General features: G+C 38.8%; 2 protein-coding genes across 29 annotated transcripts in view; both read right to left on the bottom strand.

Annotated features, from left to right (window-relative positions):
* The window catches only part of LOC130086249 (nuclear receptor subfamily 1 group D member 2-like), a 297,692-nt gene that overhangs the window by 218,402 nt on the left and 63,093 nt on the right, over positions 1 to 16,197 (bottom strand). The window lies entirely within an intron of this gene.
* Positions 7,056 to 11,410, bottom strand: smug1 (single-strand-selective monofunctional uracil-DNA glycosylase 1). The gene is made up of 3 exons (XM_056252503.1): positions 11,308 to 11,410; positions 10,322 to 10,616; positions 7,056 to 7,953 (listed from the first exon to the last, which is right to left on the bottom strand). The coding sequence occupies exons 1-3, from the start codon at positions 11,331 to 11,333 to the stop codon at positions 7,426 to 7,428; spliced, it is 849 nt and encodes a 282-aa protein (XP_056108478.1). The 5' UTR covers positions 11,334 to 11,410; the 3' UTR covers positions 7,056 to 7,425.

Below are 16,197 nucleotides of genomic sequence, written 5' to 3'. Positions count from 1 at the left end.
AAATGCATCATAAAAGCCCAATGTGACATATACACTCACCGGCCACTTTATTAGGTACACCTGTCCAACTGCTCGTTAACACTTAATTTCTACAGGGCTCTAGAGTGCGACCAATTTGGTCGCATATGCGACCAAAATTTGTAAGGGTGCGACTAAATTTTTTCCAAGGTCGCACCGGTGCACCTAACGTCCTCGCGTCCGCTGCCAAGTTTCCACGAGCGAAGCGCTTGTTCTCCTTTGTCGGAACTCACAGCACACTCATGGTTGGATCATATCGTGGTCTAAACCAATCAGAGACAGAGATAGGGCGGGTCTTTGCCTCTGATTGGCTGTGGTAGGCCTACACTGCTCCGTGCTGTGTGACTGAAATTGCGACCTGAGCACCAGAGAATCAGTTACGGCAATCAGCATCAGCAAAAGAAACGCAAGAAAACAGACGACGAACAATGAAAAGAAATAGACCCATAGAGTTTTTTCTTTTAGAAAAGTAGGCCTGTTTCCCCCAACACTCTGTCCGGTACGGATGGGTACCGAAACCCGGTATTCAACTTCTGAAAGACCGCTGTGTCGATCAGCTCGGACGTGATGTGTTCTGATGTCGGTAACTTACTGGAGAAATTAAGAAAATACACATACTATTTATTATTACTATAAAGACGTTATTTAAAAAAAGAATTTATCTTGCGAGCCTTTTCTGTGTATAATAATATTACACCATTTTTGCTATTCGCAGTCCAAGAGAGAGAGAGAGATCTCTCACGCGGAGCCACAGCGCGCAAAGCACGACAGCTCTGCTTAATGAGTGACGACGCAGAACTAAACATTCAAACGTAGCCTGGTTACACTTTAGGTCTGTGATATTAGTCTGATTTTGTTTTAGATTTCGGCTTCCAAAGATTATAAAAAAATATATTGAGGTAAAACCATTAAAAACTACAGACACATTCGGTCTGGCGCAGCTTCCTTCCATTCGCAGCAGTGCGCTGTCACTTCTCCCTAAAACTCAAAATTAACGACAGAATCAGCTCGTGATTGTTGTAAAATGCAGTCCAGCTACTGTTGCTAAATTGCGGGACGCGTTTAATAATAAAAAGAGCTATTAAAAGCACAAAAGTCTGCACAAGAGATGCTGTTCCCAAGGCGACGCACGCTCTAAAAACAGAACGTAACGAGACAAGCAAATTATACTTTGGGTTTCATGTGCGTGTCTAAACTATCAAATGTACACAAAAATATGTCAAAATGACCGGCTTGTATTCACAGCTCTTGAATTAATAACTTCAGCTTTAATAAGCATTATCTATCTATGATAAAATATGCAGTGTTATTTTACATTTGATTACTTTATTAGATTTCTTTTTAGACCATACTTGAACAGTAGCTAATGTTAGTAGACCTTCCTGAAATTAAAGCACTGTGTAGGCCTATATAATGTGCATCTTTGTTTAATTGTTTATCTTTGTTTATAAAACAAAAAGAACCGATAAGAATACTGTTAAAGTACCGGATCGCTAAGGAGTATCTGTAAGAGTAGTAATACCGTTAAAACCTTATGGATACCCATCCCTACTCCCCGGTCAATGCTCCGACAACAGCCCAGACATGGAGCTACTTCAGCCACCCGTCTCCCCAGTCCCTGTAAGATGCCAAGCCCTGGTCCTTCCTCGGTGAGCCTACCGAGCCTGAGCTAGAGACTCAAAATAGTTAGTTTGGCAGCTCAGTGAAGCACAATTTTTTTTTTTTTATACAATATAATTGTGCTTCAAATTAAAAAAAAGTATTTACCTACACCTTGTTCTTGTTTAAAATCATTTACATAATATATATGCATGTATATGGAGCATGATAAAAAGCTGAGCTTGAAATTGTGGCGTTAAAGGCGACGCGAGCCGAGGAAACATTTGGGTGCACCTAAATTTTGTGCTGGTGCACCTAAATAAAAAAGTTAGGCGCACCAGTGCAACCAAGGCAAAAAATTAGTCTGGAGCCCTGTTCTAAGCAGCCAATCACATGGCGGCAACTCAGTGCATTTAGGCATGTAGACATGGTCAAGACAATCTCCTGCAGTTCAAACCGAGCATCAGTATGGGGAAGAAAGTTGATTTGAGTGACTTTGAACGTGGCATGATTGTTGGTGCCAGAAGGGCTGGTCTGAGTATTTCAGAAACTGCTAATCTACTGGGATTTTCACGCACAACCATCTCTAGGGTTTACAGAGAATGGTCCGAAAAAGAAAAAACATCCAGTGAGCGGCAGTTCTGTGGGCGGAAATGCCTTGTTGATGCCAGAGGTCAGAGGAGAATGGCCAGACTGGTTCGAGCTGATAGAAGGGCAACAGTGACTGAAATAACCACTCGTTACAACCGAGGTATGCAGCAAAGCATTTGTGAAGCCACAACACGCACAACCTTGAGGCGGATGGGCTACAACAGCAGAAGACTCCACCGGGTACCACTCATCTCCACTACAAATAGGAAAAAGAGGCTACAATTTGCAAGAGCTCACCAAAATTGAACAGTTGAAGACTGGAAAAATGTTGCCTGGTCTGATGAGTCTCGATTTCTGTTGAGACATTCAGATGTTAGAGTCAGAATTTGGCGTAAACAGAATGAGAACATGGAACCATCATGCCTTGTTACCACTGTGCAGGCTGGTGGTGGTGGTGTAATGGTGTGGGGGATGTTTTCCTGGCACACTTTAGGCCCCTTAGTGCCAATTGGGCATCGTTTAAATGCCACGGCCTACCTGAGCATTGTTTCTGACCATGTCCATCCCTTTATGGCCACCATGTACCCATCCTCTGATGGCTACTTCCACCATGTCACAAAGCTCTAATCATTTCAAATTGGTTTCTTGAACATGACAATGAGTTCACTGTACTAAAATGGCCTCCACAGTCACCAGATCTCAACCCAATAGAGCATCTTTGGGATGTGGTGGAACGGGAGATTCGCATCATGGATGTGCAGCCGACAAATCTGCGGCAACTGTGTGATGCCATCATGTCAATATGGACCAAACTCCCTGAGGAATGCTTCCAGCACCTTGTTGAATCTATGCCACGAAGAATTGAGGCAGTTCTGAAGGCAAAAGGGGGTCCAACCCGTTACTAGCATGGGGTACCTAATAAAGTGGCCGGTGAGTGTATGTCACATTAAAAATGCACCATAAACGCCCAATGTGACATATATGTCACATTACAGATCTTTGACAAGGAGTGGTTGTTTTTAAAAAACAACGGCAGAAACATGTTTTAAGTGGTCCAATTAGTCTGTTTTATATGCCCCATAATTTTCCTATAAGGGGAAATTGGTCCGGGTTCTTATGGGTTAAAATGACGGGACACTTGATTTTATGACACTTTATTCAACAGGAAGAACATTTCGAGCGTCATACGTCATTACGCTATTTCAACGTCATTGCTGCACATACGCAGTCCTTTCAGTTTCGCTTTTTAATCCGAATAAAAAAAAAGGAAAAACCCACCCCTTTCAATCCGATCGAAATTTGATTCCGATCGAGCTCAATCGGATCAATAAAGGTTGAATAAAAGCTTTTCAGTTCGATTGAGCCGTCAATCCGATTACTAATGGATTTGGTTGCATTTAAATGTTTTGCTGCTGTGCGTCTGTGGTGCTGAATTTAGCTGATTCTTGGGCTTGCTTATTTGGTATATGGTTTTTTTTAGACATAAGGTTTTGCATGTAGTCCTCATACATGCCATTTATGATGGAAATAAAGATATTTAGGATGACATGTTCATGTTGCACTAGCATGTGAGTTGTATGGGGTGGGGGTGGGGGTGGGGGTGGGGGGCACTTAAAATGTGGTCACCCTAGGGCACTACACTGTGTTAATCCGGGCCTGCCTGTTGCTCTACATGTTGTCACTTCTTCTTGAGTCTCTCCATCATTGTCCGACGGCAGTTTAAACATAAAAGGCAGAACAGTTTCTGACATTCTAGTGCTTGTCTGTGTGAGGTAATCGGAGCTGCTAACACACACACACACACACACACACACACACACACACACACACACACAAGAGCTGTTGAAGCCGGGAACAGCAGCTCATTTGTATTTAAAGGGACACACACGAAACGATGAGTTTTTACAGACCCTCAAAAAGGGACAACTTTAACATGCTGTTCAAAATTATCTGTGGGGTATTTTGAGCTAAAACTTCACACACACACACACACTGGGGACATCAAAAACGTATTTGTAAAACGGGTGATTCCCCGGAAGTTGGAGATTTAGCAGCGCCACTCCCACCACACACAGTACACACACACCTAACCTCTGAGTCTGACACTCCCACACCAGACATGTCAAAGCAGCCTGAGCAACTTTACTCTATTTACGGATATGACGAGACATGCGCGGCGAGTGTATGCAAATTGCATGCAAAAACCATTCTGTCAGGTCTAATGGTGCGTTCACGTGCTACGGAAAATATGATATTTTCCACTTGTGAACTGGTATTTACCAGTGTGTTGCGTTCAAGTGCTTTTGTTGTCGTAATGTGGTAAAAAAAGATGGAGATCCAGACCTGTTATTTAGCTAAAACTATTTTAGATTGCTTAAGTCATCTGCTACAGCAAGAAAATGATTTATCAAAACTCAAACGTAAATAATATATGCTGTATATTTTCTAGATCATGAATAGTACATATTTTTACCATTCACAACTCTTGCGTTGCTCTCCGCCATTTTGAAAAGGTCAAAGGTTATCTCATCTCGGCAACTCGTGCATCAAAATATTCTACGAGTTGCCCAGTGGAAAATACCACATGAGGGGGTGTTCATGTGCATTTTTCATGTCGGCTTTTGGTATTTACCATAATTACCATAGCACGTGAACGCACCATAATATAAACACTTACAAAAATAGGCTTACCATGGTGAATCAGGGTAAGACAAAAACACGTATTGGGAAAATGATTGCTGATATTGACCCATTATTTAAATTTTGTTAATGCTTAAATAAAAGTGACATAGTAGGCTATATTTAAAGAGAGAGAGAGAACTGAAAATATAGTTTTTTTTTTCAAGCATCACTAATTAGGGATATATAGCCTACAAAAAGAAACGTCTTTCATCTTTATATTGTAGTAAGGGGAAGTTTCAATTTATTTGTAAAAAAAAAGAAAAGAAAAATCAGTCAACATCATTAATATAGAATAGTTATTTTATGACCTGATTACCTTGAGCTCTATATATCCCAGTGTCTTTCCTTCTGTCACATGTTTTGACTGCTTCCACTTGCTCTTCCCAGAGGAGCTCTGGAGAAAAATAAAGAACGATGATATTTTTATTCTGCATTCCTTTCTTCCTCAACTCTCTTCAGTGGATCTCCACACCTCTTCATTTGGCACTCTGGTTCCCTCTCTCTCTCTCTCTGGTCTAATTCTACTTTAATAAACCACGCACTCATTTGTCACTGTATTGATGGCTCTGGCAAGCATCCGCCATTAAACAGAAGCTAATGCTCAATGTGTCCATGCTGCCAGTGGTCACCGGGAGGTCAGCATGTCAAGACCACATAAAGCGTTCTTCATTCATGTACTTCACTAACAATATAGCACTGGAGATGCTGATGAATATTAGTTGGGTTTCATTCACTTAATTTGAAGAAGCTATCCAATTCAAGCTATCTAGGGAACAAAATGAGTGAGGTCATTTTACTTGGGCCAGTTAGTAACCACTAAAAACACCAAAACAACCGCACAGAAAGTTTTGCATGGACATTTTTCAATCATTAAAAAAAAAAATTACATTACTACACTTCAAAAAGTCTGAAGTACTGTAGCGACCAGACCCTATAGGACGTACATCGAAACTTACCAGGAGCTGTCTTTGCAAATTTAAATAACAGAGCTGTGTGTATCCTCTGCATTGATGTGGTCGTGGTAGAAGCCATGTGCCTTGCTTTTGCCAGGCAAAGAGTCTCAGCAACGGACAGCAGGGCGTCTCTGTCTCTGTGTGTATTTCAATCATGGCAGAAAGAGCATGTTTAATAGGCAAGAGTGTTTATATACAAAAAGCGGAGAACAACAAGAATTGAGTGCCTTGAAAGTGTGTGGTGTGTGCACCACTTTATATGTTTGTTGTGTGAGATCTGGGCTAAAACTCTCGTACTACAATAGACAGACTCAGTCCTGCGGACAGATGACCGAATAAACCCACTCTGCAAACCTGATTCTCAAGGCAGACGAGTGTAATGCCCCTGCTCAGGTATACAGGTATCATGGGGAAAACATTTTGTTTGCTTCGTATATCCAGATCCAGTTCAGATCCACTATTTCCCTTCCTTCAATTAATATACATTCAAAGGCTGGATCTTTTTATTATTTTTCAGATTATCTATATTAATTGCCTTGCGATTACATGGCACTAAAATTATTAATACAAATGTGAAGGATGTTTTTCTGGTTTAAACTGGAAAACAACAAATTAAAGGCTCTGAGTAACAGACCATCATGCCAAAAAGAAAGAAGCTTCTCAATTCACATCAGATATGATGAATATATTTGTTTTTATTTGACACTTTGGTTAACAGAAGAACACAACATTATAGAATGGTGATGAACATGAGGTAGAATTTATTGCCATCACCTACACATTTGACTCGACATTAAATGTTAACCACACAGAATGAAATACACTCCATACAGCAAAAACGAGATTGAACTCTATACAAGCGTCCTGCTTAAGAGCTCATGAACTGCATTATTTTATAATGTTTCCTGGGGTGCACTTATAATGTTAGATTTTTACATCGAAAATTGTCATAATTTAGAAATAAAAGGCATTTTTCAGTTCTGAAACTTACAGGATATGACCTCGTATAAGTACAAAAAAATGAAGGAAAATTTGATTTCTCAATTCATGACCCCTTCAACTCACTGTGGGTTAGTTAGTGTGTTATAATTAAATACTTATATATAGTAAGTACAGTAGTTTTTAAGCCAAATTCAATCATGTACATTTGCAGTAATTAGATTTATATGGAATCGTTGGTTTAACCCTTTCAACACAATATAAAATTCCAGAAACAAATTCCAAATGTATATAAAAATACATTTTAGATTAAAAATTGTAAAAAAAAAAAGAATAAATTACCACATATTCGTATACCTTTACATTTTAACATACAAAAGATTTTTCCACCCAAAAGAAATGACCATCAAAAAATCTAGACATATATACAAACACACACACAGATAAATACACGTAAAAAGAAATAAAGTGTTGAAGTATTCCATTAATGGGCATAACATCTGTTTTATGCATTACCTCTTCCACCGATGTCTCATTTCATTAAGTAACTGAAAATGGAAAGAGTAAGGTTCAAAAGCATTGCTTGGGGAATTTTAAAATGCGTATGAGGTAGTAGCTGTCATCATCATCATCATCATCATCCTCATCTGGTAAGCAAACTCAACACCCCCAGATGATCTAGTTTCTCTCGAGCTATGTTTGCCCATCCTTTATTAGCCAGTGGGTTTCTCGGGGAGGGATGCATGATCCCCTCCACCCTCACGGTGATCCCTGCTTCAGAAAGCACGCGTCGAGCTCGTTGCTCAGCGAGTTTACCCACTCCGATGACCATTGAGACGCCCAGAGCGGTGACCACCTGACAGAGAGCGCTATCACAACAGGACAGCAGGGCATCCCGCTCCGCAGCCGGGAGCTCAGGCGGGGTGAGGTTCTTGCCAGACTCACTCATAAAGATGAGAGGGCACAAGTTGTGCACAAAACAGTGGCGGAAGAAGTTGTGAGGTTCACCGCAGAGCTCCTGGAAGAAGCCCCAGAAACGGGCGCCACTCACTTCACTGTGAGGACAGTCGAGGCCCGTGATCCGTCGCTTCGGGTGTTCCTCTGCCGGCCGGCCGACCGATCCACTGATCTTCAACCAGTTACGAACTGCTTTCACCTCGCCGAACGGAACCTTGTTAAGGGATAAAGAGATTGATTTGTTTGCTCCAGGAACTTCTGTTACACTAGCGGGTATGTTCAGCAAATGAGACCCTCACAAAAATTTGCTAACCACAGTTTCCATAAAAACACCAAAGTTGCTACAATTATTGTTACTTTTTTAAAACCATGAGAAATTATTATAAAATCTCATGCAAACAGTGTAAGAATCTTACAATAGTAACCAATAAATATAGCTGCAAGCAGCAATTATCGGGGCCAAACACAAAGAACAGGATAAGTCATGCCAACATGCCTGGAATTATCAGACCATCTGCAACAATGAGCAATTAAATACATTTTAAGATGATTTTGGGCAAAATGTCTGAAAAATCATAAGTACATTCACTAGTAATTTGATTTAATGGTTTATCACTTTCAACCAATAGGTGGCGCTGTGACCACATTAATGTGGTGTGGTCAGTGAGGTGACAATGACACGTACAAAGTTCGGTGTCAATATATGCCAAAGCATTGCAGAGATACAGCCTCAGAGTCATTTTGGCATCATGCCTCATCTTTGTTGCTGTGGTATACAGGTGTGCCAAAATTTCATAACTTTACCACATGCGGTTCAATGGGCTGCCATAGACTTTCAGAGCGGAAGAAAATATTAAGAAGAAGAAGAACGCCAACGATTACAATAGGTGCCTACGCAGTATGCACTGCAGTATCTATTTTTAATGGGAGAATCCTAAAATCTCAAAAAAGTCACATTTAAATAACATATTTCAAATCAGCAACAAAATCTGACATGAACTGTCACATAAATGTTTTTTCTCGTGCTCAAATAGCATTAAAAAAGCTTTGGCATTTCTAAGACCTAGGACGGTCTTGCGTACTTACTTTCTGTTGCGTGCCGTCACTCTCAACCGCAAGTGTGGGTATTTGGACTGGCCCTTTGAATATCTACAGTTTTTGCAATAACTATAATAACTGTGCTATTAGGATAATGTTTTATATGAGAACTCACAAATGCAGATGCTGCTAATATTAGGTGCAGCCACTAAAAAACACCACAGAGGAGTGACTGTCTTTCTGCTATTTTAAACATTCCCAACTGGGCCAAGCGTTGCAGCAACCACCTTTCACATGTCCATGTGTACAGATACAAGGCCCAAGATCGAGACTCAAAGCTAGACAACTTAATAAATTGGCCGAAACTTAAATCCGGTTATTAATGTTGTTTATATGTCTATGTGTTGTTTTTAAAATGCTTTAAGACAAACCATGTGTAAATTCATAAGTCGACAGCATTGCTGAGTATTTTCTGCTTAAACTGCAGTGAACCAAAGACAGTCTCAAAAACACGGTTTGAAATCGCTGGTGTTTCTGACGTCACAAACGACCTTGTAACCAATCAGATCAACGTGTGATCGTCAACCAGTGGATCTCTGAGCTGAGTGAGTGAGTGGAGGCGGGGCTCATTTGCATATTCATAGAACCGCATATACTAAACGAAGCAAAGGTGTCGAGTTACGTTCAAGATATTTTAAGGCATGAAGAAGTTTTTTTCCCAAGGAAAAAAACTTTTAAATATATAATTTTGGTGATCAAAGATGAGTTTTAAGGGATAAAATGATTGACTACAGGGGGGCTTTAAAAGAAACTAATGTAGAGAGTTGTACTCTTGCATTGAGACATTTGACTAAATTAGTTGAACAAGCTCCTACTAAAGCTTAGTTCAGAACACTGCTATTCATTTTAGCTTCACTTTATGTGAGGATACCAAAATCATTTGTAATGATGTTCAGTGTTTTGTTTTAACAGCTGTATGTTTATGCAATTTTGTACATCTATTTTGGACCTGATTCTGTCTTTTTGTGAATAATTTAAGTGATAAGCTAGTTCATCTAAACCTGTAAGAATGTCTTTCTTGTGCTGAACACAAAAGATATTATGAGTGATGTCGGGATCCATACAACATTTATCCCAGTGACTTTCAATGTATTGACAAAACTCAAAACTTAAAATTGATGAAGTTATTTAACCGAACTGAATTAACACTGAACTGATTTGAGCTGAATAATGACACTTTTGTTATTTTAGTCCAGCTTTACAGCTTTTTTGTGCATTATTGATTCTGTTATTTTCTTAAGCTGCTTTAAAACAATCTGCATTGTATAAAGTGTTATATAAATATAAATATAGGTGACTTGACTTATATAGACACAAAAAAAAGAAAGCGTGGGATCAATGAGCAAATAACTGCAGAATCCTCATTTTTGGGTGAATTATCCCTTGTGTGTATGTAAGGCCGCCCGTGCTACCTATGTCTTCATTTCTGTACTCAGCAAAGATAGATATTGTGAATTGAGAATAAAGAATGAAAGTCTTCTGACCCCGGTTTGTGCCATGCCGAACGGCCCTGGGTTCATGCCCAGAAAGAGCACGCTCTGCCCTGCCTGACAGAACGTCTCCACGTAGCATCGGTGTGTGTCCCAGGCGTACTCCAGCGGGTTGTACGTGTATCGCACTGGTTTTCCAAACGACAGTGTCCGTAACCTTAGATTCAGCTCCAGTTCAGCCTGCAGGAACCTTGAAGCAACTGTAGAGCTGTTAAACAGCTGGTCAGGAAGACCGGTGGGATCTTTTCCCAGTAAACAGTCTCCCTGAGATGCTTCTCCATTTTCCAAACTACAAATGCAAAGAAAAAAGAATCATAACTGACTCAGTTTAAACAGATTGCTGGCATGATGACTATTGTAAAACTGAACTTGATTGTTTTAATAAAATCATACCAACGAATGCTTGTTTCAAGAACTTTAATCAGATGGGAAATTAATTGAGAATTAACATAACTTGTAACGACAATGATTGACAAAGTAACTGTGAATAGTTCATTTTGCAGTACAGCTGTGGTTATATCGGACTGAACTGATGTTCTGCTGTATTTAATCTGATTTACCCTGCAATGCAGAACTATATTTGTATGCTCGTTAAATGCTATTATATTATGGGGAAGGCAATATGACTGAACTGTATAATGTACAGACACATAATATGTCTACAGGAGAGGTAACGTTAATAGTACAGGTTCCACTGCTTTAATCCCTCACACAAACATCAAATGTTTGTTTAAGTATTACTGCTACATTATTACTAATGTTTGACTGAAGTTAATTTCGTAACGCTGCTTTATGAGTGTCTTTTGCTATAAAAAAGCATGCCTCTTTGGCGATACGAGGCTCATACAGTCTTTCTTCCATTCAAACACGGAGATTTCGTGAAGGCAAAACCACTTTATTCATTGGAGTAAAGTCTTAAAAACACACATCTTATAACAGCGCTTATTAGAGCTTATTTTATCAGGTATTTGGGGGTTTACCTCTCAATATCTGGCTGTGATTGCATTCTCCCAAAGGGGTTTCTTTCCGGCAACAAAAGGCATCCTGGGATCTTCTTGTTTATTGGCGGTAGGCAAACCAGCGTTTAGGGGCTTTATCGCCACCAACTGACCGGAGTGAGGAACCGCAATGCGGAAGACTACTCTTTATTTATTTATGTATTGAGAAAATAATATAAACAAAGAAGGAAAGAGTCACAATGTAGAAATAAAGAGAAGAAAAAACAAAAACAAAAAAAGTACTTGGGGTATATAACTAAAAGTCAAAAGACTTTCCACAATCATTTTAGAGTAATGGCCAAAACAAATGCAGTTTCTGGGTGCCGTTTACAAAAAGAAAAGTTTGTGTTAAAGGTACAATATGTAAGAATTTTGTATCGAAATATCCCAAAACCACTTGCACAGTGTTATTTTTCTTTCAATTGTGTACTTCCATTATCCTAAATGTTTCCAAAAATGTGTAAATTCAGAGAAATTCAAAATTTTAAATAGTGCCCGTCCCTGTTCACTTGTTGCCTGTCAGTGACGTAATATCCGCGTTATCCCGGGTTTCCGCTCGTACTGCCATAGTAACCATGGCGACAGACGTGGACAACTGTGTTACATCTAGCTGCACGCTCACGCTGTTGTTGTTTCGTTCAAACATTATGGACCATGGCAAGCAGACTTTGGGACAAAAGGAGAAATAAAACGAGGATCAATATCAGTGTGGCGTTTTTGGGATGCCGAGAGCTCCACGTCCGTGACTAACTTCGAGAGAAGCCACTCTTGCATACTTTATTAGACAGGTGAGCAAATGTACATACAACTAATCAATGTTATATAACTCAACATGAAATTTTAGAATATGATCAGTATGTTATTCTAATGTTGATCCAGCTTACTCTTACCAGCTTTTTCTTTTTTGGAAGTTTTCTTTCTTTCTTTTTTCTTCAAGCAAGTAGTTTTAAAACAGGTGCTACAGCGGTGATTGTTACTGGCTATTTAAATCTAGCGGGTTTTATGTCTCGCAAATACAATGACGCTGGTAGTGACGATTCTGTCTGACCAATCAGTGATCTGCAGTGTGTTAACATCACATTTTAGTATCGGTACGTTACGCTTGGAACCTCAACAGAGGTGGTACCATTTAAAGCAAGCCGTACCGTACCGTACCATGCAGTGGAAAAGCGCAATAACACATAGAATAACATTATATCTTTCAACACACTCAAATGTAGTTTAGTGTGATAGTGTAACGTTAGACCAAGTGAAACAGCGCTGCGTTACCTCACAAGCTTCATTCGTCTATTAAACTGACCTGTGTGAGTAATTCAGCACTTGCGTGTAGTTCGGTAGAATTAAATGTCCTTATTCCTTTATATCCGCGAGACTCGCGTGTGGCGCTGATATGTGTCTCTCATTAGCAATCGCGCCCTGCTTCACACCACAGTCATGTTAAAAACATCAATGTATTCACTCATCCATAAACATTATTTCCCATAAACATTATTAGATCCATCAGTATGAAGGCAAGTTCCACGATTCCGCTTATTCACTGCGTCATCAATCTACGCCTTTGAGGTTAGCGACCCCTAGCGGCGAAAAAATTACAAATTGTAGCTTTAATATCTTTTTTGAATTTCTTTAAGAAGGTATTAACAGGATATACACAATGGTCAAATCAAAAGGAAACTGACAAACAAAACGACCGACACAACAACTGAAGCCAGAGGTTTACATAGACAGGTTAACAAGGGGCTAAACGAGTGACAGGTGTTGGTGATTAGATGTGATAGGAACTAATGAGGGTAACTATGGCGACAGACAAGGCAAAACAGGAAGTGAACACAGAAACAATGGGGAACTAAGAATACACTTTAACATAAAAGTCCTACAAGACGCAAGACACGTACAAGGATCGTGACAATCTTGGTTATGCCAGATCAAATATTATTGAGGAGAAAATTTGTGCTTGTATAGCAGAAACAGACGAGAAGGACCTGCTTATGATTTAGATCATTTAGTTGGTATTTTTTCAACATTATAATTACAAAGCAAAAAAATTTAAACCACCAAATTTGGAGAAAATATAATGTTCCAGACAGAGGTTGAATTTTTTTTAAAGTGTTTGGACCAATTCATTTTAAGAGTATTATTAAATGTACAAACGTCTAACATATTGAGAGCACCATTTACATAAGAATTTAAAACAACAGATTTCTTGATATAATGTATGTCATTTTCCCATATGAAATTAAATAACATTTTGTCAATACTTTTGATAATGTTGTTATCCACATCTTCCCCTCAGAGAAAAGTCTCTCTGCAAGACACACAGTAAATTAAATTGTCTTTGTGTTTTATGAATAACAAGGGGGGGAATTAAATACACATACATCATTTTGATTTTAACATTTAGAGATAACTAAATAAAATATCTTATCTTTAATTGGAATATTATTAATTGTGGTTAGGTTGCATTTAGCGGAAGACTCTTTAGAACTTAATTATAAATACTTAATTATATTTTCAAGTATCAGCAAAGCCTATTGCAAAGCCTCATCTTTCATTCCTTGTTTTCTTCCCAACAGATTTTTTAAAGACATGTCTTGGATTCCTTTTTCCTGCAATATTAGGAGCAACACGTCTTTAATTTTTCATACTCTGTTGCTACAATATCACTCTGAGAGGTAATGTATGGGACCTGTTACCACAACTTAAATAAATGCATATGTTGCAAGTTAAAAATGTTAATTTATTGTTTTAATTAAACAATTTAAGTTGGAATCATTATTTTGTGGAGTTCTGTTGACGTAATAATGTTGATCATTGCATCAACTTAATATCGTCTGTAATTTAAACTCAAATTTCTGCGTTAATTGGCTCTTTTTTTTTATTAGGTTGTAGTAACTTAATTTCTTTAAATGTGAATACTTGTTTAATCTTTAGAGAACTTTCAAATGTAACGTTCCCAAAATGTTTGATGTGTAAAATGATAAAATGGCATACCAAAAAAAATTTTTTTTTTATAAAACTGGACATTCAGAAATAATGTTTTCATAACTTTATGGGAACATTGGCAAATCAAGAACATATATTTGTCATCTGGGATGAAATATACGAATGAAAAAAAGAAAGCCTTGATACAGAAGCAGAAACAGGACGATCGACATGTGATCCCCATTTATGATTTACAGTAATTTCATGTTGAGTCCCGCCCCTCCACATCTGTTATTCCTCTGCTCATCTGCATACTTCTCAGTTCACCCTTCACTCTCTCTCTATCTCTCTCTCTTGTTCTTACTCTCTTTTTCTCATCTCTCTCTCATTTCTCCACCTCTCATCCCTCACTGTCGCCCTCCGACCTCAGGCAGGTTCAGATGGAGGTCAGTGTGTGTGTGTGTATGTGTGTGTGTGTGTGTGTGTGTGTGTGTGTGGTGTGTGTTTGTGTCTGAAGTGAGACCTATTGTCTTTGATTTTGAAAACTCCTGGTCTATAGATCACAATTCATAAGACTACATGCATGAGCTGATACATTTAGATGCTGTACTTTTTAGCAGAAAACACAGAAACACAGTCTTTCTCCTTTCATTTGAAACAGATGTGCTCTCTCCTCCCCTCTCCTCTCCTCCCCTCCCCTCCTCTCCTCTCCTCTCCTCTCCTCTCCTCTCCTCTCATCTTCTCATCTCTTCTCATTGATCAGTCATTTCCACCACAGTACAACATAACTCACGCTTGCTTTGCTGTGTGTGAACTGTTTGTATATGAATTTACTGCATACATTCTGCTCTTCAGAAGCTACATGTTTCCCACGAGATAAAATATTAACAATTTACACCAGTCATTTCTTTTACATACTTTTCTTTGGCTTCCTGAGCATCTGTGCACTGTTAGGAGGAGCGCAAATGTGCAGAAGATGCTTGAATATTAAATAATTTGCAGCATTTTTCTTAAGAACGGTGAGCAGCTTTACTGATGGAAGCTTGTTTCTGCCACGGGAAAAAAAGGGTAATTGTGGATTTTTAAATCACAATTCTGACTACATGTACACAAATGCAGAAATACACAAAAGAATCAGGACGCTGATGCAAACTGGAGGGTCACTTCTGAAACCCACTGTGTAAAAAAACCTGTTTGGTGCGTTTAGAGGATATAAATTATTATTAGTGCGTATGTTTCATGTTTCCAGCTGTTTAAAAGCATCTGTGCTCCTCTGAAATCAATGTGACACTCTAAAGTCCCATGTTGCCACTTCATAACGTCCATTATTGAGTTGAATGGCCTCTCAATCCGATTTGGCAGCAATAAACTTACCTAATGAATTTAAATGTCACATTTTCAATGTAAACAAGCCCACACAAATTCTGATTATTATGCTGTGTTAGAAGAGAATCAAGGGAATTGTCAGGAATCAATAGTCTGTGGTCTAATCTGCCTAGATCCACTCAAGCTTTACGATGGGGAAAGTCACAGGATTCACACTTTGGTTTTCTGAAAAAAGGTCAACTTTCTGTATTTTGTCACAGTCTGATATTGTTTGCACTTTTGTCTTGTCTAAATGTTACACTTACATGAGCAAAAACAAGGAACCTGTGCTTTAATGGAATCAGCAGTCACCGCTAAACGATCCGCATGACAATAAATCTGTCCAAAAATAGTTTAAAAGAGACAGCAGAAGCAATGTGTGTCAAGCCTGAGAAATAGACCAAAACGAGTCTAATGTTCAGCCGTGATTCGTTATGCAAGACATTATTCTTGGCTATTGTTACTGCTTTTCACTTGAACGCTGTACGCGTGTAAATACTAATTATAAAAATAACTAAAAACAATAATATTTCTGTATGTTTAAAAAATATTAGCCTGTTTATGCATGGATTCTCGTTTTATTAG

The sequence above is a fragment of the Rhinichthys klamathensis genome, unplaced genomic scaffold, assembly GCF_029890125.1.
Source record: "Rhinichthys klamathensis goyatoka isolate OS25496 unplaced genomic scaffold, OSU_Roscu_1.1 h1tg000095l_1, whole genome shotgun sequence".
In the NCBI taxonomy this organism is placed as follows: domain Eukaryota; kingdom Metazoa; phylum Chordata; class Actinopteri; order Cypriniformes; family Leuciscidae; genus Rhinichthys; species Rhinichthys klamathensis.
This window is presented reverse-complemented; position numbering and strand designations above follow the sequence as displayed.